The sequence below is a fragment of the Balaenoptera borealis genome (assembly GCF_965194805.1).
Source record: "Balaenoptera borealis genome assembly, chromosome: 17".
NCBI classification, from domain to species: Eukaryota; Metazoa; Chordata; class Mammalia; order Artiodactyla; family Balaenopteridae; genus Balaenoptera; species Balaenoptera borealis.
In genome coordinates, this window is record NC_138876.1 from 15,974,242 (window position 1) to 15,998,704 (window position 24,463).

The window sequence follows — 24,463 nt, forward strand, 5'->3', positions numbered from 1 at the left end:
GCAGAGGGAAGGAGAGAGGTGGGAAGGGGCCATTTTCCCCAAAGCCTGGGTCCTTCGCTGGCCTCTGCGGGGCTGGTTCACATTGACGCTATCTGGATTTGAAGACCACAGCTTGAAAAGAAAACCCTCCAGAAGAGTGACTCGTAAGGGGGAAAAGGAGGGTTTTCGGGGAGCAGAGGGCGGCTCCGTCTTGCACCGCGGTTCGAAGTGAGGTTGAACCGAACTTTTGCTGTCAGCGAGTGGAGCGGCTGCTTTTGGTGGAGCAGGAGGCGAGAGGAGGCGGGACAGCAGTTGACAGGAGGTGGGGCTTCGGGGTAGAATCGAGAAGGGTCTCAGGAAGGCGGGGCTTCTGTTGACAGTGGGGGCGGTCTCCCGCCTAAAGGGGCGGGGCTTGGATCGTACTGCCGCCAAATGGGGCTTATGATGACAAGGGGCGTTTCTCACGATCTGGCGCTGAGACTAGAAAGGCGGAGCGCCCAGAGGGCAGGGCCACAACTAACAGAGGGCCGGGTGCCTTCTGGATTGACCTGAGTGAAGACCAGTCTTCTGCCAGTAGCGGGCGGAGCTATCACCGGCAAGGGGCGGGGCCACTTCGAGACCTGGAGAAGGCGGGGCTTCTGTTGACAGAGGGCGGAGCTTCCGTAGACTGGGGCGGGGCTTCTGTTGACAGAGGGGCGGGACGGTTCCCTACCTCCCGCCGTGAGGCAGAGGCCCGCAGAGGACCGGGTCGAACCCCAGGGGAGCAGGAGGGTCCGGGAGTGGAGAGCCAGGCGCGGAGCGGGGTGGGGGCGCGCGGAGGGCGCGCGCGCGGGAGGGCGCCGCCTGGGTCGGCTCTTCCCCTCCCCCCGCTCCCGCCCCCGGTCGGCTGCTGGGGCGCGCGCCTCGCCTCGCACCCCCACCCCCGACTCCCTACGCTCCGCGGAGTTCGCAGAGCTTCCGAAGCCGTGAGCCGGCCCGCCGAGCGGTTCCGGGTGTAGGGTTCACAGGTCAGAGTTGACTCCCTGAAGAGTGTAGCCGGTTTGAAATGCAAGATGGCGGCGGCGGGGCTCTGAGAGGCGCGGCGGCCCCTGCAGGTAGCTGCGCGAGCGGGCTCCGCGACCAGCGGCCCAGGGCGTCCGGGGCTACGGGTGGGAACCGGCGGCGCAGAGTCCGCGGCCGGCGCGGCGGGCCGGAAGGGGGAGGGCGGCCCTGGGGCAGAGACCCCGGGGAGCTAAGCGCGCTCGGCGCGGCGGGTGGCCGGGCGGACGGGCGCGGGGCGTCCGAGGGGCAGGGACCCGGCCTGCCTGGGCCGGGATCGCCGCCAGGGGACAGACCCTGAGCCTCCTTTGCGCTCTCGGGGTCTCTGCGGCCGCGGAAGGAGCTGGAGTGGGCTCTGTAAGCCCTACGAGAGGGCTGAGCAACTTGGGATTGTTGAAGGAAGTGAGGACTGGGTCTCCCTAGAAGGGGGGCAGGCGCCGCAGGGATGGAACACCCCAGCAATGTTGAGGGTCCTAGGGGAGGTCGGGAGCCCTGCCCTGCGGGGGCGTGTGGCCTCGTGGGGACTTAGTCTCCCTGAGAGTCAGGAGAGATTCTCTTGCTGGAGCTGAGCGCACTGGTATTGGGGTTGGAGCCCGGAGAGATCCTTCGGGGAAGGGCTGTACCTCACTTCGGGGAAGGCTGGGCACCCATTTCGGGGCAAGACTCAGAGCTGAGTCCTTAAGAACTATATTAGCTTTTGAGGGAGCCCTGGGACTTAGGGAGAAGTTGATTAGAGAGAATGGAAATGTTATCCGTCCCTTTCAGGAGGGAGAGAGGGAGGCTGACCATGGACCGCTCCAAGCCTTAGGGCCTGAAGGGAACAACCTCCCGGTCTTTGCAGGGAATGAAGGGCTAGGAAGGAGCTGTGAGAGCAAGGGGGTCTAATGGCAGTAAAGAAGAGCCCTGGCGGATGCTCTTTCCCTGTGTATTTACACCAAAGTTCTAGGAAACGGGACTTGAAATTCTTTGTTTCAATACGTCCCTCCCCACCTCTCTGTGGGTAACAGTAAGGGAAAAGCAAAACCCCGGAGGAGAAGAAGGAAAAAAAAAAAAGATAAATTAAAAAAAAATACAAGAAAGAAAGAAAAAAATAAAGAGAAGAAAAAGGTTCCTTTGGATATCCTTAGCTTATGTTAGTGCAGGATCAAGCTCTCTGGCGGGTTTCAGTGAGAGACTCGGGTAGGAGAATTAGGAAGCGGGAGAGGGGATGGATAGAGGAGGCATATGGGGAAGAGACTGGGCAGAGCGGGAATTCCACAGGGCTTTTCTGTCATCTCACCCCAGCTCTGAAGAAAAACATGAGAAGAGGCTAATCTTTGTGGGGAGAAAAAAATGTCAGGAAAACTGATAGAGAATTTGTAATGTGTTTAGGTTGGGATTGCATGTAACTTGAAGGGAAGAAGCAGTTCTCTTGGAGAGTGAGAGGATAGCAAAAAAGGGAAAATCACAGGATTGGGAAATAGAGTAGTTCCCAGTTAGGGAGGAAGAAGCAGCTTTATCCCAGGAATAGTGAGTATTTGTTGGGTTGGAGTATATGTTTGTGCATAACCTACATGAGTGCACCTTAAGATTTGTCGGTATTGGTCATTGTTTCTCAGTCTTTGTATGAAAGCTTTAACTTGTGTTATATGGTGCTACGTGAATTATCCTTGCTTCTGACAAATTATCCTGAAAAAGTCGTTTGTTTTTATGCCCGTGGTGAGGATGAACAGGATTTGGTGTTAACAGAGATACTGACCCTAGCATATCCCATAGATTTTTTTTAAAATTTCTTAAGTAGCAATTCTGACTCTTGATTTTAAGCAAAAGAAATGTGAGTGCTGCCAAAAACAATAATGCTGTAACAGGATATAAAAGAAAAGGGGCTCTCATGAATATTTTTTCCTCTTAGTTTTTCCCTTCTTACTCTAAGCATTTTAGGGCTAAGCAGACTAATTTTGTGCAAAATAAGTTGTCAAACCTTGGGTCCTTTCAATATAGAATTGATAGCATTTCATTTATCAAGGACTCTTTTTGTAGAAGAATCTCTTCAAATGCTTTATTTAGTGATCAGGATTAAAATGAGAAAAAAAAGAATTAAAGTAAGACTTGGGTAACTGATGACAGCTCTGATTCATACAGATTTCTTGAACCATTCTAGTATTTTTTAAAAGAGCTTTAACGTCTTCAATAGAAGTGTTTTTAAAAACATATTTTAAGTATAAACTAGTTTAGAGCTACATGTTTGGAACATTGTTATTCATGTGTGCTGTTCTTTGGTTTCCCCAAAGTGCACGTAAGTCGAGTTTTATATTCAATTCTGACCAGATTAGGCTGGGTGAACCAGAAAGGCATTGCTGCCAGATGGTTTGAAAATATGCTAAGGCTGAAAACATAAATGTGCCTGTGCCGGTGAGCGCTCATTAGTAGATGTCTCTCCTTTATAGTGAGCTGATTATTTCACTGGATTGGAGGACAGTTCATGAATGATGCAGCAATTATTTCACCTTTAATGATACTTGTGTTATAAGTTCTTTTTTTCAATAAATGTGAAAAAAAGTTTTACAATTATTTTATTAATGAACTTGATAGCATAGGTGAGGTGGCTCATTTTGGAGATTTTTTCCCTTTTGTTATTATATTTCACATTGAGACTGAAAAGTGATGTTATGATATACTATACATTTTCCTTCGTGTAATGTTAAATAGGCACAAAAATGTGATATTTGGGACTTACTTAAATGGAAGTACTCTTAAAATTACTAAAATGATTACAAGTGTAGCTGAGGAAACAACCTTTTTATGTGCATTGCAGCATTGTGGATTTGGGCTCAAAAGACTCTACTTATTTGAATATTAACAGTATTGAAATTTCAGTGCCTAAGCTAGTTTTTAATCTAATATCATATTCAGTCAATTCAGGGAGGTGTCCAGAAATATCTATTGCACTGTTTGTGGTAATAGCCAGTATAGCACATTCACTTTTATGTCTAAATTTTTTCTAACTTAAAATCCTCTTAAATCATCCTATGTAATTTCAAAAGTAATTTAAATTACATTTATTTGAAGGGAAAAAAACTATGGTACTAGCCTTTGAGTAATAGCCAGTGTTTCCCTTATATTATTGTATCCTGTTGCTCTGATACATTAACAGTTGTAGTCCATGAGTAACCAGATTCGCATGACTGAGCTGCTGATTAAATTACTAATCAGGATATACATTTGCATTTACATTTTGGAGATCTGTATTTTATACAGTTAATTTTTTTTAATATAGATTTTATTTATTTATTTATTTATTTTTTGGCTGCGTTGGGTCTTCTATGGCTGTGCGCGGGCTTTCTCTAGTTGCTGAGGGCTTCTCATTGCGGTGGCTTCTCTTGTTGCGGAGCACAGGCTCCAGGCGCGCAGGCTTGAGTAGTTGTGGCTCGTGGGCTCTAGAGTGCAGGCTCAGTAGTTGTGGCCCACGGGCTTAGTTGCTCTGCGGCATGTGGGATCTTCCCGGACCAGGGCTCGAACCCATGTCCCCTGCATTGGCAGGCGGATTCTTAACCACTGTGCCACCAGTAAAGCCCTATACAGTTAATTTTTAAAGTAAATATTTATGTAAATTTTTATGTAGGTTGCCAGGTTTTGGTCTTAAAGGGTACTTAATCTTTTCAGTTTATATAATCTGTATCCCATAATGTATTTGAAAGGTATAACGATGGTCTTATGTACCTTTGGTTTAAACAAATATGATGATATACTTTGGAAAAGAAGTATATATGAGCAGTTTAAGAGTGACGTTTATTCAAGGGAGTAAAAACTGAGTAAACCACTTTTTATACAGGATTTTTGTTTTCAGTTTTAAATTTATATTTTTAAAAAGTCATATTATCAAAGCTTATCTAAAAAATTAAACCATTAAAGTGATAGACATATCATATACATATTTATCATTTAAAATAAAATAACTTTGTCATTAAATTTTAGTGATTTAATATTTCCCTTAGGACTTCTGACTCCCTTTTTCCCCTTCCTAAAGGTCTTTTTCTTTTTTTGATTGTTGTGAGGAATGAAAGGACATAGGAATATTCTGATATTTCTAAGCACTTCACTCATATTTATGTTTTTCTTCTTTACTAAGTTTATTCCCTTTTACCTTCCGATATTGTGAAAAAGAAGTTTGTTAAAACTTGTCTGGGGGCTTCTCTGGTGGCGCAGTGGTTAAGAATCCGCCTGCCAATTCAGGGAACACGGGTTCGAGCCCTGGTCTGGGAAGATCCCACATGCCGCGGAGCAACTAAGCCCACGTGCCACAACTACTGAAGCCTGCGCGCCTAGAGCCCGTGCTTCGCAACAAGAGAAGCCACCGTGGTGAGAAGCCCGCGCACCGCAACGAAGAGGAGGCCCCGCTCTCCACAACCGGAGAAAAGCCCACGCGCAGCAACTAAGACCCAACACAGCCAAAATAAATAAATAAATAAATAAAATAATAATAATAAAAACTTGGCTGGGCTTGGACTCTACTTGGGAGTGGGGGTTGGGAAAAAAAGAACACTCTCACTGTATTACTATAAGATTTATATCAGAAGTTTGCGAGTTCTATGAAACACCCCTTAAAACGTGTCACATATTAGTGATTCATCTTGAAGCTAAGGTCAGAGGAACTATGTGCATGTTGGGGTGGGGGGTATAAATTATGATTGATTAATGTCTACCTGCTAAAGCCAGCCTATTCTAGCATTGCTTAATATGCTCAGAGGTATGAAATGGAAAATAAAATGGATTGTTTTGTAGACTTTTAAAATATTTTATAATGTTTCAACATTTAGCAAATTGTGTGTGTGTGTGGTAAGAACTCCTAGGATTTCGTCTTTTGACAACTTTCGTATATAACGTAGAACAGTGTTAATTATATTTATCATGCTGTACAGTACATCCTTAGTACTTATTTATCTTATAACTTCAAGTTTGTACCTTTTGACTACCTTCATCCAATCCCCCCTCCCCCAAGTCCTGTACCCTGCCTCAGTAACCACAAATCTGATCTCTTTTTCTATGAGTTTGTTTGTTTTTTGAAGTATAACTGACCCAGAACACTATGCTAGTTCTCAACATTTAGCAAAATTTAAACAAAGACTTTCTTTGTTGTATAACTTAGTTAATACCTTAAATAAGAGTCAGAAAAATCTAATTGCGGACTTACTATGGGCCAGGAAATAGTCCAAGCACTTTACATGTGTTATTTCTTTCAATACTTACAGCAACCCTATTAAATAGGTACTATCATTGGCCCCATTTTACAGATGATGGGGCTATGGCACAGTCAGGCTAAGTGGCTTATCCGGGACCACACAGCTAGTAAGTGACAGAGCTGGGACTTGAACCCATGCACTCTGATTCCAAAGTGCAAATTCTTCATCTTTATTTCCAGTCCGTCCTCTACTGCCAAAATAACTGATCTGTTTTATTACATAATGTATGTGGTTGAGATGACTTATTTAATTTTCGAAGTTCACTCTGTTCCTAAATTTTAAAAAGATACTTTGAATTTGAGAGGTGTCCTAAAGTACTCCCAGTATCAGGAACTGAACTAACACCAGGCAAGTATGCTTTTCATCCAGAAATACTGAGGAACTCATTCGTTCCTCCTCTAGTTGCCTTGTGCCTTTGCATGTCTTGGCAGCTCTTCTCAGAGACTCTGGTTCAGTAAAACATCTTGCAATTACTGTGTGATTTAAGAATGGATTCAAATAGGTTACCAATTTCCTATAATATTAATAATTCATTTTGGAAAATAACCTCCCCGCTTTGGCAACTGTTTCCTATCCTCTCTTCTAGTCCACATCTTGTAGATGGATGGCTGAGGAGTGTCAGAACAAGGAGGTACCAGGAAATGAAATTGTAGAATCCCAGGCTGCAGACAGAACAGGATGCTCCACTGGGTCTACCAAGAAAATGCTCTTTTGCTTTTCATGAAAATAGTGTAATTATTCAGCCTAAGCTTTAACTTACCCTACAAGTATTTTACTAAAGGACTGATATATTTACATGATTTCTTGATTTAAGTGGGCTCTTCATAAGCAATGCTAGAATAGGCTGGCTTTAGCAGGTAGACATTAATCAACATGCACCCCAACACCTACCCCAACATGCACATAGTTTCTCTGACCTAAACTTCAAGATGAATCACTAATATATGACACGTTTTAAGGGGTGTTTCATAGAACTCACAAACTTCTGATATAAATAATCTTATCATAGTAATACAGTGAGAGTGCTCTTTTTTCACCAACCCCCCACTCCCAAGTATAGTCCAAGCCCAGCCAAGTTTTTTTTTTTTAACTTTTGGCTGCGTTGGGTCTTTGTGCCTGCGCGCGGGCTTTCTCTAGTTGTGGCGAGCCGGGGCTACTCTTTGTTGCGGTGCGCGGGCTTCTCATTGCGGTGGCTTCTCTTGTTGCGGAGCACGGGCTTTAGGCGCGCGGGCTTTGGTAGTTGCAGCACGTGGGCTCAGTAGTTGTGGCTCGCGGGCTCTAGAGCGCAGGCTCAATAGTTGTGGCACACGGGCTTAGCTGCTCCGCAGCATGTGGGATCGTGCCTGACCAGGGATCGAGCCCGTGTCCCCTGCATTGGCAGGCAGATTCTTAACCACTGCGCCACCAGGAAAGTTCCCAGCCAAGTTTTAACAAACTTCTTCATAAAGTTGTATGTAATAATAGCAGGAATCAAAGGATGAGGTACTGAGGGAAATCATCTTCTTTAATATTCATTCACTATGGTTTTCAGAGTTTCAGTGCTTAAAGAACAATAACAAAAATGCTTCAACCCTTCAAAAGCATTATTTACTTTTATTTAATAAGACAAACAATTATAGTTTTTACTTAATTTTCCTGACTGGTTTAACAACTGTGAATAATATACCACAACATTTTTAGACACAAATCTGAGTTTTCAGAGAATTTTCAGTTTGCTTGATTTTGTACCATCTAATGCTTCACAATGCACTGATTGAAAAACCAGTTAGTAGTAGCTTTCTTACAAAAATGAAATAACCACCAGTCATTCTATTAGATATATCATATGTTTAGGGGTAGAATACCACTAGTTTATTTAAGTAGTATTGGCATGTCCCCAGCATTAATGATCCACTGCATTCCAATTAATACGTAGTAAATTAGGGTACAAATATCACTAGGCTTATATGTAAAGGGTACAAATATCACTAGGCTTATATGTAAACATACAAACACACACCGCCTCCCAACTCTTAGTTTAACTAAGTTGTCTATCATAACTTTTGTGTACTAATTTTTTACAATCCCCAGTTTCTTCATCTCAGCTTTCATATTATAGACTGCATATATTCACCTTTTGAAAACTTTTATTGAAAATAGTACAATAGTGACTTGGTTGTTTTATAAAATATAAAGATATTTTGAAGTATAGTTTTCAGTTTTGAATTTCTTACTAAGATTGAGTTTGGCATTTCGATGATTCTTTTAAAAGTTCTGTGAGGATATGAAATTTTTTAAAAATTACATTTATTTTTAAAAAGCCAAGGCATAAGCTTAAAGTTTCCGAATAAGACTGAATCGTATCTAGAATAATAAAGCGATATTACTTTTCTTGTAGGAGATGGCAGATAGGTACTTTGGACCTGTTGGTAATGATGGCCTGAGCTAAACATCTCCTAATTTGAAGGGACACCCTTCTGTGTCAAAGAACAGAATGCGGAGGAAGCTATGGCAAGTATGTGTTTCATCGTTTTGGTATGGTAAAAACTCAGATACTGAATGTGCTCACTTAATATAGTGATACTATATTTGGCTAAAGTTTTAAAAGCTTTTCTTAAAAAAGCAGCAGATATATTCTTAACTCTTTTTTAAGAAATGTACTTTCAAACTTGAAAAATATAGAAGTATTGTCTGCTTTAATTTCAAAGGAAACAGCATCACACTTCATAATAAATCTATGTGGTATATTTAGAATTGAGTTTTCAATCTATTCAGTACGTTTGCTGACATCCACTGTGTATCAGGCACTGTACCAGGTGCTGTGGTAATAGTGGTGAACCAGACAAATGAAGGTCATGAGGGTAGAGACCTTTTCTGTGGGGAAATTGATCTAGAAATTTTACTATTCTTTTGCCTATATCCAGAAAAATTCTTCAAGACTTACAAGAACGACTCCTGAAAATATGTTTTCAGTATACAGTTCTCTAATAATAGTTAATTACAATTATAAAATTTAAGATATTAATAATTAAATACTTTGATTTAGGTTAAGCATACCACTATTTAAACATTTGAATATATTTGTACATAATTACTTTTATATTTTATCTACCTGATACGAGTTGGCTTTTATAAGAAGCATTAGATTACATACTATACTGTTGGAAATATTTATTTAGTCCAATTGTTATTGTATATGATTCCAGAAGGTACTAGGAAAGATTCCATAACCATTAATATGGTGGTTCACTTACATTTTTTGTGTTCTTACAAGTTGACATTACCAATACTAATTACCATTATCCTTCAAAGTATTTTTTTAATTAATTAATTTTATTTATTTATTTTTGGCTGCATTGGGTCTTCGTTGCCGTGTGCGGGCTTTCTCTAGTTGCGGCGAGCAGGGGCTACTCTTCGTTGCTCTGCGCGGGCTTCTCATTGCGGTGGCTTCTCTTGTTGCAGAGCACAGGCTCTAGGCGAACGGGCTTCAGTAGTTGTAGCACGCAGGCTCAGTAGTTGTGGCTTGAGGGCTCTAGAGCGCAGGCTCAGTAGTTGTGGCGCATGGGCTTAGTTGCTCCGCGGCATGTGGGATCTTCCTGGACCAGGGCTCGAACCCGTGTCCTCTGCATTGGCAGGCGGATTCTTAACCACTGCGCCACCAGGGAAGCCCCCTTCAAAGTATTTTTAAAAATTGAATGATTATATCCTGAGTGAAATAGGTAACAGTTACTTTATTTTATAAATGGGGAAGATAACGGAGAGATGAATGGCTTTTCAGCCTTTCAATGATAATCTCACTTAGAATCAAGAATAGCATTCTTGTGTAGATTGTCTGTGAAAGACTTAATACACTTCCTTGAGAAAAGTAGGGGAAAATTATTTTCAGCCGAAAATTACTTTTGGATCCTATTCACAAACTTGAATAATAAAGACAGGAGATTTCATTATAGGGCTAGTTTGTGTATCACTCTCATTATATGTTACATACCGACCTACATGCCAGCAGAAGGTGGAACACCAAGATGTTAGTGTCCTGGAGACCATTCAAAAAGACATTTCACTCCTCAAATCTGGAGTCAGAGCTTACCAGGAGAAATCTGTCCAGCTTAGATTCTTCTTTTAATCTTTAGCAGCGTTAAAGTTGGCTTTCTTGGGTAGAAAAAAAACAGGTAGGATAGAGTTTCTAAACCTTTAAGCCTTAATTAGCATTAGCAAAGGGATCTTCTGAAATTAGATAATCTTTGGCCACAGTTTCTTAGATGCTACTACTTGGATCATATTCACTCCCGTCTGTATTCACCTTGATCTTGAGTTTTTATTGTCTTGAGACCATTTTGGCAATTTTCTTGAGATTTATCTCTTAGGTAATAATTCTAGGTTTCAGTAATTTTTACAAACGTTTGTTGTGGGTACAAATTTGGGTTGACAAATCGCTCATTTTTGTTTTTGAGAACTTGACTCTTGTTTCTAAGTATTTTTATATTTTAGCTTTGAAAAATGCCTCAAGTGTGTAAAGACCAAAAAAAAATTTTGTAATTAAAAAAAGTATCCTCTTGGACACCTTTTTTTAAAAGAACATGGTAGATAGCCTTTGTTTTAATTTGAGTCCATTATTCTTTGTTCCTACTATTATTTCAGGCATTCTGTGATTTTGGTGGATTTGTGACTTTTAGTTTGAATACAAACATGTAAAAATAAGTATTTTCAGCTGGCTAAACAGAACTCTGACTCAGAGAGGGAGAAGTGAAACTAAATAGAATACAGAGTCCTAAGAGTTCTCAGTTTATGTATAAATACACATTTCAAAGGATTCTTAGTTTGTATATTTTAGTTGTCCTAAGAACAGTTTTACTTAGTTGGTACTAGGTCAAAACTACCACAGTACTTAAAAATTATAGTTATCTTCTAAATGTTCTTATTTGACCCAGAATTGGCCTAAAAACAAAGTTTGTTTTTATTCGCATAAAATCTTACCAAAATAACATGCCTTTGTGGCATAACTAGGCCAATAAACTGTTAATCATTTAATTTAAAGTACAAGACAGCCAGAAAAATAGAGGCTTGGAAATTCAGTGTAGCTATGGCCCTACTTATAAAATTTTTTAGACTTTTTTTTTAGCACTAAGCATAGAATTTGAAACAATCCACTAACTTTTTATAGTGTATTTTATTGAGAACCTGTTTTTAAATCTCTTTAAAAATATAGAATATCATTAAAATATAGTTTTCTCTTATAGAGAAATAATGATTCTAAGTTCAGATTTGCACTTGCTATCTTTATAAGAACTGTGCCTTTTCTTCCGCATTCTACTGCAGGACTAATTCTTTGAATGAATTTATCATCCTTGCTTCATTTTTATATAGTCTACAAATTTAGATATACACTAATCACACATAAAACTGATTTGTTATGGTAGAATTATAGATATTGGTAAATATTTGTTGAATATCCATTGCTATATTTTAATAAATAGAGTGTTTTATATTTGAGCATGTTTTCATATTCTAGTGACTAAGGTAATTTTATTAGTAAGGATTTTACCAGTGAAAGTACTGTAAAGCGAGCACAGTTGTTCTTTATAGCTCCTCTATAAATGAGTGCTTAATGAAGTAGAATGTATGTTATAATACACAATACACATATATTTTAAAGCTTTTTTTTTCCCCAGCAAATATTATTGGGGACTTCATAGGCACTGTGTTTGGCCCTGGGAATAGTGGAGAGCTAAACAGACATTCTCTCTGACCATGTAAGAAGAACTACTTTTAGAACTGCTCCAGATTTTTATTCTGTGATGAAATAAATTTTGCTTTCACTAAATGCTTTTCTGCAGAGAAAATTTCATGTAATTATTTTCATGAGTTAAGAATCATGAATTGATTAAGGAGCATCCTACCCTCAGGAGAAGAACCAGTGCGCAGATAGAACCATGGAAATTGGCTTGGCCTAGATCTACACCCTGGAGATTATGTGTGGTCTTGCGGGCTCTTAGAACCAGTCTGACTTCTCTACTGTGGGGCAGCAGCCCCCAAAGATGTCTGGAATACCCCTGAATGCTGTACATACTCAGATTCTTCTTCTTCCTGAAGAAACCTTTATGTAGCACATGTTTTTGCTTTAAAAATAGAAAGTAAACTTTGTTTCCAGCTTGAGACAAATGACCATAGAAATATTTTAGTCTATTTGCAGTTTTAAGGCCTTGAAACTATTGTTTGTTGTATTTACAGTAAAGCAATGTCATAACAATATTAAAAAAAACTTGTAAATACCACACATAAAAAGATTTCACCCATAATCTCATGTGAAAATTTCATTTTTTATGTTCTCATCTAGTCTTTGTCCACATGCATACATATTTTCCCATAGTTATTTTATAATCAGTATACAAATTTTGTTCTGATTTTTAAAAATTTAACAGTAAATGGATACTTTACCATATTCCTTAATTACTTTTTTGAATATCATTTTTAATGGCAGTGTAATGGATTTGATCATTTTTTTTTTAAACGTATTTCTCTACTGAAAGATTAACTGAAAATAGCGTTCAAACAAAATTATATTTACAGTGCTGGATGCATTTAGAGCATAATTTTTTCTTTTATTGGCAGACTTCACTTTAATTATGTTTTAATTGCAAAGCCACCTAGCTCCTCAACTGAACTCTAACCCTCTTTTATAGGTAAATAGTGCAAGCTTCTGCACATTGATTTTAAGCTTTTTTGAGTTGACTTTCAGAGGGAGAATGAGATGCCTGTCAGCTAATAGCAATTTCTATATGGCAGTTTTCCTGTCTCAGCCCCACTGCACTGTAATGACGAAAGGAGATGAATTGAAACCACACCATGGAAATTCTTATTCTGTATTTTTAACCCCTTTTGCTTTTTCGTTCAACTTGTGTGCCTTGTCAGCTGATTATGTTGCTTGAGAGATAGAAAGAAAGAGAATAATAGTAAATAAATGGTATTTATCCATTCCCAAAAGAATTTTTCAGGGACTGGGGGAAAAAGCATTAATTAGGCACCTAATGTATATCAGAGTGTGTGAAGCATTTTTATTTGATCAGCCTCTGAGGTAGGATACCAGTATTCTTATTTTCTCCAGGGCAGCCTTCTCTGCTTCTTTTCTAGAAGCCTCCTGTAATGTGCTTATATAGTTCCCGATACTTCCTCTCTCACTGCATTGATCATAGTTAGTCTAAGGAATTGTTTACTGCCTGTTTTCCTTGCTCAACTGCTAGAACCTGGAGAGATGCTAGAGATGATTTGTCCTGGTCACTGCTGTAATCCAAGTGCCCAACACAGTGCCTGGCACGTGGTTGACCTTCAACAAATAGTTGTTCAGTGGATTTGTTGAACTGAAGAATTTTGGTTTTATAGGTGAGAAAACTGAGGTTGATATGAGGTTGATATTGGGTAACTTTTCCAGTCACCTAACTACTAAGTGACAGAGGAGACTCTAAAACCTGTGGTTTTACCCTATATCACAAAGCCTCTGTGAACTTACCCCCTGGGCCTGGGTTTCTTCTTCCATAAAAAATGGGACGATTGTACTGAGGTCCCTGCTTCCCCCCCAAATCATGACTTTATAATAAGGACCACGAGGATGCCCTTGTTTGTGCTTTGATTTATTTTTATGTTATATACGTAATAACAGAACTGAGCCATTGGACCAAATCTTGAGGCTCTTTTGGGAACTCTTAGTCTCCCTTTGGAAATATGTTAAATAATATAGTGACTCTGGTTTGTTAGCAAAATGTGAGCAAACAGTTTTAGAAGTGAAGAGGAAAGAGTATTTCTCAGGTCTATGTAGTTGAGTATAGAAGTAATCCAGGTTGAGGAAACCTAGGATACTCAAAATAATCAGATTTTTAGTCTTTTGCATTACTGAAGATTTTTTTTAAGCCTTTCTTTTAAGTAGCTTATTTAAATTTAATTATAATTTTAAAATTATGCATTTAATTTAAAATATTTAATTTAAATAAATTTAATTTATAATTTTAAATTTTCGAATTCCTTTCAAAGACCAGTACTTTCAAAGGAAGAAGCACAATTGTGTGTATATATCATTAGATAATAATATATGAATATTTTGTAATTTTCATGACTTTAGCAAAAAATATTTAAGCTTTTAAAATTTTATATCTGTTTCAGTTCTTACAAACTGACCATCCTGAGCTAGTGAACTATAAGGAAAAGAAATAAAAGTAATAATTTCGTAGCATATTCCTATTTTTATACTAGATAGGATAAAAAGTAAGAAGTTTAACCCAAGAGCTAGAGAACCAGAATAATAAAGGGATTTTAGCTCCTCAAGTTTCTCTTCTGTATCTTTTTATTAGTATGGGTTACTCTGTTCTACTCCTGGGCGCTCCAGGCCTGCCTTTTAGAGTGAAACAACCTGAAAGGACACATTAAATTCACTTTAGCTTTCACATTTCACTTAGCACTGGCAAGCTGAGGATTTTTGATGAAAGTATTTACATTTTTAAGGCAAAGTCTTCAGACACATCTCAGAACCCATCAGAGGTGGGAGTAGGGATTGTGGGGTCCGTGGGATGGGGTCAGGTAGTAGTTTAGCTTCTATACTTCTCCGACCAGTGGCTATATTCTTTAATCAGTTTTGTACTTGGGCTTCTCATAGAATTTTGTTTGAAGAAAGGGCTCTCCTGCTTACAACAAAAAGTTTGAAAACCACCACTTTCAGGAAATGTAGTTTCAAGAAAAACCCCTCTATCTTTGACTTCTGGCTGTTAATATACCCTAACTAAATATAATCTAAGATTCTATGAGAATAGCAGTCACAAAATAGCTTACTCCCCTGCCTTTCAGCAATTCTCCTTCACTGTCAAAAATGTGGGTGCTGCTCATTTGTTACTCTTCTGCTTAAAGTCTTATTTGAGGAATTCCCTGTTTCTAATGAGGAAAAAATGATCAAAACAGTGGTGTTCCCTATTGAATTGAGTAGGAGAGATGGTATTATCTTAGTTTATAACATTTAGTTAAGAAATCGTTTTAAATTTCAGTGATTTGTTTATTTTCCCTTAGAAATCAAAGATTTTTTTATAGAAAAAAAAAAACACTGACACTTTTGAGAGTGGGGTTTGGACTGTTGATACCATTATTATTACTAAGCTGATGCTCTTTATTTTGTAATATGGGAAATCAGGACATTTAGTCCGACTTTTGGTCCAACTTTCCATCTGTTGCTTGGATCCATCAAATGGATATGTAGTATATATTTGAATAATCCCAGTGAGGATGATCTTACCACCTTCAAAGGCAGGACATTCTCTCTTTGGACAGCTCTGTTTCCTAAAAATGTTTCTCCCTTTACTGAGTCTTGGAGACCTAGTTTTGCTATAATCTTTGAAATAAACTTTTTCTCCTCATTCAGCTAGGACAAGGATTATGCTAGTAAATGAAAATAGTTCCAATTTGTGGTACAAAATAAGTGATACCACTTATTGTATTCATTTTCATTTGGTTTAGAATTTAGAAGCACACCAACTTTGATTTAGCATCAAAATTGTATTTTAACTATTTTGGGTACAAAAGTATTAAAATGTATTTGTATGAGCATAATTCACTTTTTCTTGATGATTCAAGGTCATTCTTGTGAATTTCAGCTACGTTTTCCATGGTGATGCCCTTAGGGCATTTTGAATTTTACAGGACTCTTTTTCTATTCATTCTAGTTCAGGTTGGAAGTAGTTTTGTGTGTGTGTTGGGGGGAGGATCTTAGTTCCCCAACCAGGGATTGAACCCCGGGCCACAACAGTGAAAGCACTGAATCCTAACCACTAGACCACCAGGGAACTCCCTAGTTCAGGTTAATAAGCATTTAGTGAGTCTCTACTTCCAGGCTTCTGTATGCAAAAGGAGATATAGAAATGTATGAGAAGTCAGCCAAGATAGCTCAGCTGGGAGAGCTTAGATTGAAGACATAAAGGAAATTGCCTCCATCCAGAGTTTCAGGAGCTTTGCTATGTCTCAAAAAAGCTATTACTTTAAAAAAGAAGGAAAAAATGAATAAGGAAACTGGAGGTTTCGGGACAGAAGTGTAACATTCCTCTGGTACAATATGGTAAGTGCTAGACTAGAAAATAAACCGGGGAGGAGGTTGGGCCGAGCTAAGGGGAGAAGGTGATCTCTCAGGCAGATCTATAGAGAGGTCATCACACCCAGTGCACAAACAAGTGTCCTGGCACAAGGAATGGCCTGCACTGAGAGTCCCTAGAATAGCAATCGTTTTTGCTCTGTGCCTAAAGCATAAGGAAATAGGAGTCAGGAGGGAGATGGTAGGAAATTGAGGTTGCAGCCAGGATGTGAAGGGAACTACATATAGCTTAAGGAGTTTGAATTTCATTCTTTCAGCACTGGGGACCCATCATAAGCTTTAAGTCAGGAGACTGATATGATTAGATATGTTTTACCAATTTTGATAGCATTGTGGAGAATGATTAAGATAATGTTTCTGAAACTTTGATCATTTATATTCTGCCTTTGTTGCTTTTGCCATACTTGGGCATGCTTTTGGGATAAGACAGACCAGGAGGAAGAAGCGGGCATAACTGATGGATTGAATTTCTTATATACTTAGTGGTCATAGTCTTGAGTATCTGTGGCTGCTTTTATAGTTTTAAAGTTCCTCCCCTGTTAACAGATTATCATTTCACATTGATATTAGTATGCCTGCCTAAGCAGACTCTTTTTCCCCTTCCCTTCCAATATATAGCTGGCTAGCTGAAAAATCCAAATAAACAAGCCCGTGGGCTGACCCATGAGGTACAGTACATGACCTTGAGTGAGTTGGCTTGGAGACATCTATTTTGATCCTTAGAGGACTTTTTTCCTGGTCTGGTCTTATTCTACATCTTTATAACTGAGCTCTCCAACAACTTCATGTAAGTGAAATATAACTGTAATTTGTTTAATAGATCATAATCACTCATTTAAAAACATTTTTTAATTTATCTTAATGTAGGTGATTGGAGTTGTGCTTCAAAAATTTCAGCAGTTCAGCAGTATTTTATTTGCCAACCATAAGCTCTTTACTTGATAGCACCATGAAAAAGCTGCTAATGAGACTTGTTGAGCACAAAGACAGACTTGAAGAGCCAAAAGCCATTGTTTTCAAATGAAGAATACTGAACAGTTTTAAGCCCCAATGCTTTTTAATCACCACTGAGATTTCCCCCGTAACATCAGAATGGCAAGCAGGCGAAAATCCACAACACCCTGCATGGTCCTAGCCAGTGAACAGGATCCAGACCTCGAGTTGATATCAGATTTGGATGAAGGTCCTCCTGTACTTACACCTGTAGAAAACACCAGAGCAGAGAGTATCTCAAGTGATGAAGAAGTTCATGAATCCGTGGACTCTGACAATCAGCAAAATAAAAAAGTTGAAGGTGGCTATGAATGTAAATATTGTACTTTTCAAACTCCAGATCTAAATATGTTTACTTTTCATGTGGATTCAGAACATCCCAATGTAGTGCTAAATTCATCCTATGTTTGTGTCGAATGCAATTTTCTTACCAAAAGGTATGATGCACTTTCCGAGCATAATCTGAAATATCACCCAGGAGAAGAAAATTTCAAGTTGACTATGGTGAAACGAAATAACCAGACAATCTTTGAACAAACAATAAATGATCTGACTTTTGATGGTAGTTTTGTTAAAGAGGAGAATTCAGAGCAAGCTGAATCGACAGAAGTTTCTTCTTCGGGAATATCTATCAGTAAAACTCCTATCATGAAAATGATGAAAAATAAAGTGGAGAACAAACGGATTACAGTTCATCATAATTCAGTTGAGGACGTTCCGGAAGAGAAAGAGAATGAAATCAAACCAGACCGTGAAGGAACTGTGGAAAATCCAAGTTCTTCAGCTTCTGAATCGAATACAAGTACTTCCATTGTAAACAGAATACATCCAAATACTGCCAGCACAGTTGTGACCCCAGCAGCAGTTCTTCCTGGGTTAGCACAGGTTATCACTGCTGTATCAGCTCAGCAGAATTCCAATTTGATTCCCAAAGTCCTCATCCCTGTTAATAGCATTCCTACCTACAATGCTGCATTGGATAACAACCCCCTTTTGCTTAACACCTACAACAAATTCCCTTATCCAACAATGTCAGAAATTACTGTTCTTTCTGCCCAAGCAAAATATACAGAGGAACAGATCAAGATATGGTTTTCAGCCCAACGTCTAAAACATGGTGTTAGCTGGACTCCCGAGGAAGTAGAGGAGGCGAGAAGAAAACAATTCAACGGAACAGTCCACACTGTACCTCAGACCATAACTGTCATCCCCACCCACATTTCCACAGGGAGTAATGGTTTACCATCCATCTTACAGACATGCCAAATAGTTGGCCAGCCAGGTCTGGTCCTTACCCAAGTGGCTGGCACGAATACCTTGCCAGTAGCAGCACCTATAGCCTTGACAGTGGCAGGGGTTCCAAATCAAACAAACGCACAGAAAAGTCAGCTCCCGGCCGCTCAGCCTACTGCAGAGACCAAGCCAGCAGCAGCAGGAGCCCCATCCTCTCAGCTTGTAAAAAATGAAACCGCAGTGGCGAACCCTGATGCGTTCGGCGTTCGGGCAAAAAAGACTAAAGAGCAACTGGCAGAATTAAAAGTTAGCTACCTAAAGAATCAGTTTCCCCATGATTCCGAAATTATCAGACTTATGAAAATCACAGGGCTGACAAAAGGAGAGATTAAAAAATGGTTTAGTGACACAAGGTACAACCAGAGAAATTCAAAGAGTAATCAGTGCTTACATCTCAACAATGATTCCTCCGCCACTATTATCATAGACTCCAGTGATGAAACCACGGAATCCCCAACTGTTGTTACTTCACAGCAGAAACAATCCTGGAATCCTTTTCCAGACTTTACTCCCCAAAAGTTTAAAGAGAAGACGGCAGAGCAGCTTCGTGCCCTACAGGCAAGTTTTCTCAACAGCTCTGTACTTACAGAAGAAGAATTAAATAGGTTAAGAGCGCAAACCAAACTTACCAGAAGGGAAATTGATGCTTGGTTTACAGAGAAGAAGAAATCAAAAGCTTTAAAGGAAGAGAAAGGAGAAATAGAGGAAAGCAATGCAGGTAGTTCCAAAGAAGAAACTGGAGAAACTTCTCCTGGAGATGAGTCTAGTGCACCTAAGTCAGGGAGTACGGGCAAAATATGTAAAAAGACACCCGAGCAGTTGCACATGCTTAAAAGCGCATTTGTCCGAACACAGTGGCCGTCGCCAGAAGAGTATGACAAATTGGCTGAAGAAAGCGGGCTTGCTAGAACAGACATAGTTAGTTGGTTTGGGGACACCCGTTACGCTTGGAAAAATGGAAACTTGAAATGGTACTACTACTATCAAAGCGCCAATTCAAGCAGTATGAATGGTCTGTCTTCTCTTAGAAAAAGGGGGAGAGGGAGACCCAAAGGAAGGGGAAGAGGAAGACCTCGCGGGCGGCCCAGAGGAAGCAAGAGAATGAACAACTGGGACAGGGGGCCGTCCCTCATCAAATTTAAAACTGGAACTGCAATACTTAAGGATTATTACCTGAAGCACAAATTTCTTAATGAGCAAGACCTCGATGAACTTGTTAACAAATCACATATGGGCTACGAGCAGGTCAGAGAATGGTTTGCTGAAAGACAGAGAAGATCAGAGTTAGGTATAGAATTATTTGAGGAAAATGAGGAGGAAGATGAAGTTATTGATGATCAGGAAGAGGATGAAGAAGAAACAGATGACAGTGACACTTGGGAACCCCCACGACATGTGAAGCGGAAACTTTCTAAATCAGATGACTGAAATGTAAGTTGTTAAGCTGCGTGTGCACTCACCAACCACATACATTTAGCACAGTCACCTTGTATTTGTCATCGTCACTTTTGACGGATTTTTTCTAAAATAGTTTCTCTTATGCCTCATAAGAGGACTAGGTGCCATGAGTATAGCCAAGAGATACGATTATCATGTGTAGTCTGATTCTTGTGATGGTTATGTTTATTTTGTAGAGTTTAATGTTGCCTTAATTATTTTTTATGTGAAATGTTCTTTACTTTGTTTTAAGGGAAAGTTACCCATTCTCTAAGAAGGAAGACTGGTGGGCGGGTTGGGGATTCACACATACTAAAGATAACTAAAATGTATTTCTTGCAACCCTCCTTCACTAAAGCTTCATTTTTTGCCTGTTTAAGGAAAGAATTCAAAAACGAAAACTAAAAAGAAGGGGAAAAGTATACCGAAGGAAAGACTTACCACAGGGGTGAAGATTGCTCAGTTTTAGGAAACTAGGTGAAAATGGCTATCTCTCTTTCTTTATTCATTGTATTGCCCCCCAAACTATTAGATTTTTAACTAGAGTTTAAAATGCTTTAAGTATTAAAATTATTCAATTTTTTTTCTATTAAAAGCCAAAGGTCTGTTTTAAGCGATATATAAATTCATGTTTGCTTAGGTGGCATCTGTCTTTGAAAACTGTGATATAAATTATTTCTGTTTTAGGGATCAGTGGTAAATAACAAATTTTATATTAAATTAACTCAATTGCCTAAAATGTCTTTTCCTTATTTGATATAAAACAAACCTGCTACCAGCAGAAACACATTATTAAGTTAAAAATATTTCTCTGTAGGCATAAAAGTGCAAGTATATATGCTTTAAATTTGAAAGGTTTGGCATGTTCCTTAACTCTTAATTCTTTTATAGGTTGGATTAATTAAAATTTCACTGTAGTTGCAAATCCAGATACCTGATTTGGAGTTAGAACTTGAATTCTTAATACTTTTGGAATTCAGTAGCATAGTTTGCTTCTTTTCTACTCTCTGTTTTGGAGTGTTCTAGGATAAGACTGTACTTTTTTTAAAAACAGTGCAGTTGTCATGAAGTGTTTGTATCTGTCCATCAGTAGTCCAAAAGCACCTTGTTGTCAGAAATCACTGCAGTGTTCTCAAACAGCAGGGGAGGAAAAGAGGCTTAGACCCTCATCATGTGAGCATATTTATTATACTTACTTCCATAGCTTTTTGCATCCCTACCCCATCTGCTACTTTTACACTCTCTTATTCTGCACAGAATTTCTTTAATTCCCCCATGCCTTCCTCCCTGGTTTTATTTAGTTTTAACAGTTGTTTATAGAGAGCTTAATATGTACCAGGCACTATTCTTATTGCTTGGCAGTAAGCAAGATATTCTTTTTTTCCAGATACTCTTTTCATTAACAGGTTTTTTTTTTCAGGCAGAAAAACAGATGAGACTAAAAATGCACCTATTTTAGAATGAATCTTACTCCAGGTTATAGAGCATAATGTATCCTTGTGAGTCACAAGAAGTTAAACAGCCTTGTACGGCTTTATCCTGAAACGCAGCCCTCCATTTCCTTATGTCAGAAATCTTCAGGACAGGCTTTTTTCTGACCCAGATGCAGAAAATATTTTTTACAGGCTTTTTTTTTGTTGTTGCTAAACACAAGAATGTGCACTCGGCCAAGATTGAATCAACAAATTTGTTGCTGCAGTGAATTGTTGTCATTGTTGTAGTAGTAATCTCTGCAGTGATTTTGGAGGAAATTGTAATCTCATTCTAAAAATAATGTGAATTTTGTTGTACAGCTTAGTTTGACCTTACTTTAAGTTTGTGTGGATAATTCATAAGTTATATATCAATATGCTAATGGACACTATGGTCAGAAAATTCACACAAAGCCATGCATGATTTTTTAAGAATTGTATCGTATATGTTATACATGTGCTTTTGTGGTACCTATATTGGCATGCTCTAATTTTAAAATGTGCAAAAGTCTAAAATTATAAAACCCATTAATTAGCAAGTTATCATTGGTTTAACAAAATAATTTTTCATCTTATAAAAGGATTCACTGTAAATTTCCTCTAAACTGTTACTTCTTCATTTATATACGGTTTAATTTACCAAAAAAAAGTAACCAAAACCTTTCCAAAATAGTTACTGCAAAAAAGTCATAAACACATATGTCTTTTGCACAAGCTAGCCCCGTATATAAATAGAAAAAAATACAAGTCTTTAGATTTCATAGTCTATTATGAATACAATGAAATATATACTTCCTACTAATATTTTTTTATAAATTATTACATGTAGGTAAAAAATGTCTATAAGCAAATCTGGTATATGCAGAACATATACACTGGAGTTGCAAAATCTGCATTACACAAGATACATGTGGCAAGTGATCTCAGGATTAATAAGCGAATACAGAGGATGTATTTTAATCGTTTTTGTTCTAAAAGTGGTAAATGTTAAAATATGGTTATCTTTAAAATTTTAGTTTTTTATTATGTTTTTCTTTTATAGCTGCCTAAAATGTTGGAGGAGAATCAATTCTTCAACTCCAGATGTCTGGTTTACTGTGAATGGGCCCAATCTTTGATGACACTGAAAACGTTTGGGGGCATACACAATCTCAAAAAATAGGATCCAATACCCAAAAACAGTGGGACTCAATGTTGTGTCAAAGTTAAACTGCTGCAGACGGCAGAAGTCCTGCAGCGCACACAGGACACTAATTAAAACAACTTGTAAGAAGTCACATTTCAATGCAGTGCATTTTTATTCTGATATGATGGAGACATTCTGATTCTTAGACTTTCTGAGGGGGTTTAATGACCACTAGAGCTTGTCCTCATATTCTGTTCAGCTTAATACTGTATGTCTCGTAAGATGGGCCTTATTGCCTGTATTCTTTGATATATGATTAAGATTATAGCTTTGAGTGACCAAACATTTTACAGAGTAAAACTTGTTTGAAGCAGGAAAAAGAAAAATCTGATTTATTTCTGTGTCTCATTTCTCAGGCCCTGCACTAAGATTAAGGAGTTGTGCCTGGGTTTATGTAATTTCAATGTAAGTGAAAAACAGGCTGTGGACATATGTTGGAGCAAGAAGGTTTTGTGGTATCATTGGCGCTTAATGATTGGATCTTTCATTGAACACATTCATGGATACCACTATTACTACTTGTAATACTCTGTTACTTTTTTTCATTAGAAACTGAATTAGCTTTTTCTTAAACCCAACATAATCAGTACTGAAGAAGGGAAAGAAACTGGCATAAGAATTTGGATAGGGTGAAACTCTGAAATAAATATTGTACCAAAAATGTGAAAAAGAACCATGTAGTAAATATTAACTTAGTGTTTTCTTACAATCGTATAGAAATCAGAAATTTTGTACAGGTGTCAGATCAGAATTTTCAAGAATTATCTTTTGGTGAAATTCTTTGTGTAACAACTTCAATGAATAAAGAAAAAAATTCTGAACTGATCAGAATGAGTTAAAACTTAGCTTTTCACTTATGAACATGGCAGTGTTCACTGTTAACTCTTGCCATTTCAGGAGACTGAAAGTTCCTCCTAACTCAAACTTTGTAAAGACCGGTGCTGTTCATTCGTGTTGAGAAGGACCCTTTCCTTTGTGACTATAGGACCATTTTTCAAAATGTGCTTTCTTCATAGAAGAAATGTTCAGTTTCATTAGCTTTGGATTTTAAAATGTTTTTCTGAATGACCAGATGTAGTGGGCTTGGCCAGTTTATTTTATCTAATTTAATGAATAATAAATATTAAGCTCTTGTTTTTACCTAAATGTTTGTCATCTAATGAAAATGTTATGAAAAAGCCTTGACTATGCATGCTGCTTTCATTTTTATAAACTTTTCATTTTTTAACTATAGCTTTATTAGTAATTCCAAAATGCTGCAATTTAGCTTATTTCTTCATTCAAACAGCTGGCTTTGTGGGTGGCTTTTTCATACTACTGTTAACTTTTTTTAAGAGAAGCAATGTAAAGACAGTAACGATTTAATGCACTAAACTGTTCTTTCTTTTACACGTTTAAAAACTTCTTAAAGCACTCTGTATTATAATGATTAAATTGCTCCCTTTTTTAAATCATTGCTAATGTGGTCTGAGTTTTGTTTGACAATAATTTTAATGTTTTCAAAATTTGAAATGTCAAGTATTGGAAATGAAACCTTTGAATATATTTATATTATGTTTCCCTTGCAATATGTTAACTTTGTATAGCTGTAAATAACTATTAGTAATTTTCCCCCAGTCTCTTAAGACTTGACACTTAAATCTGCTCTGATGTTTGCTAGCTTTTAAATATATTTATTTGACAGAGCAAAGAACCCTCTTCTCCTGGTTAACTGTGTCCTTGAATACAAAATAAAAGTTAGCAGTGATTA

At 38.3% G+C, this 24,463-nt stretch overlaps 1 protein-coding gene across 4 annotated transcripts; it reads left to right on the plus strand.

Annotated features, from left to right (window-relative positions):
- The first annotated feature begins 670 nt into the window (after positions 1-670).
- On the plus strand, positions 671-24,463 carry ZHX1 (zinc fingers and homeoboxes 1). 4 transcript variants are annotated; one of them, XR_014236250.1, is made up of 5 exons: positions 671-1,073; positions 8,614-8,730; positions 17,200-20,049; positions 20,436-20,532; positions 22,570-24,463. XR_014236250.1 is itself a non-coding variant. In XM_082363062.1 (4 exons), the coding sequence occupies exon 3, from the start codon at positions 17,425-17,427 to the stop codon at positions 20,044-20,046; it is 2,622 nt and encodes an 873-aa protein (XP_082219188.1). In that variant the 5' UTR covers positions 672-1,073; positions 8,614-8,730; positions 17,200-17,424; the 3' UTR covers positions 20,047-20,049; positions 22,570-24,463. The 4 variants fall into 4 exon arrangements, 1 of the variants encoding a protein (XP_082219188.1); XR_014236251.1 differs by having other exon boundaries at positions 20,441-20,532; XM_082363062.1 differs by lacking the exon at positions 20,436-20,532 and having other exon boundaries at positions 672-1,073.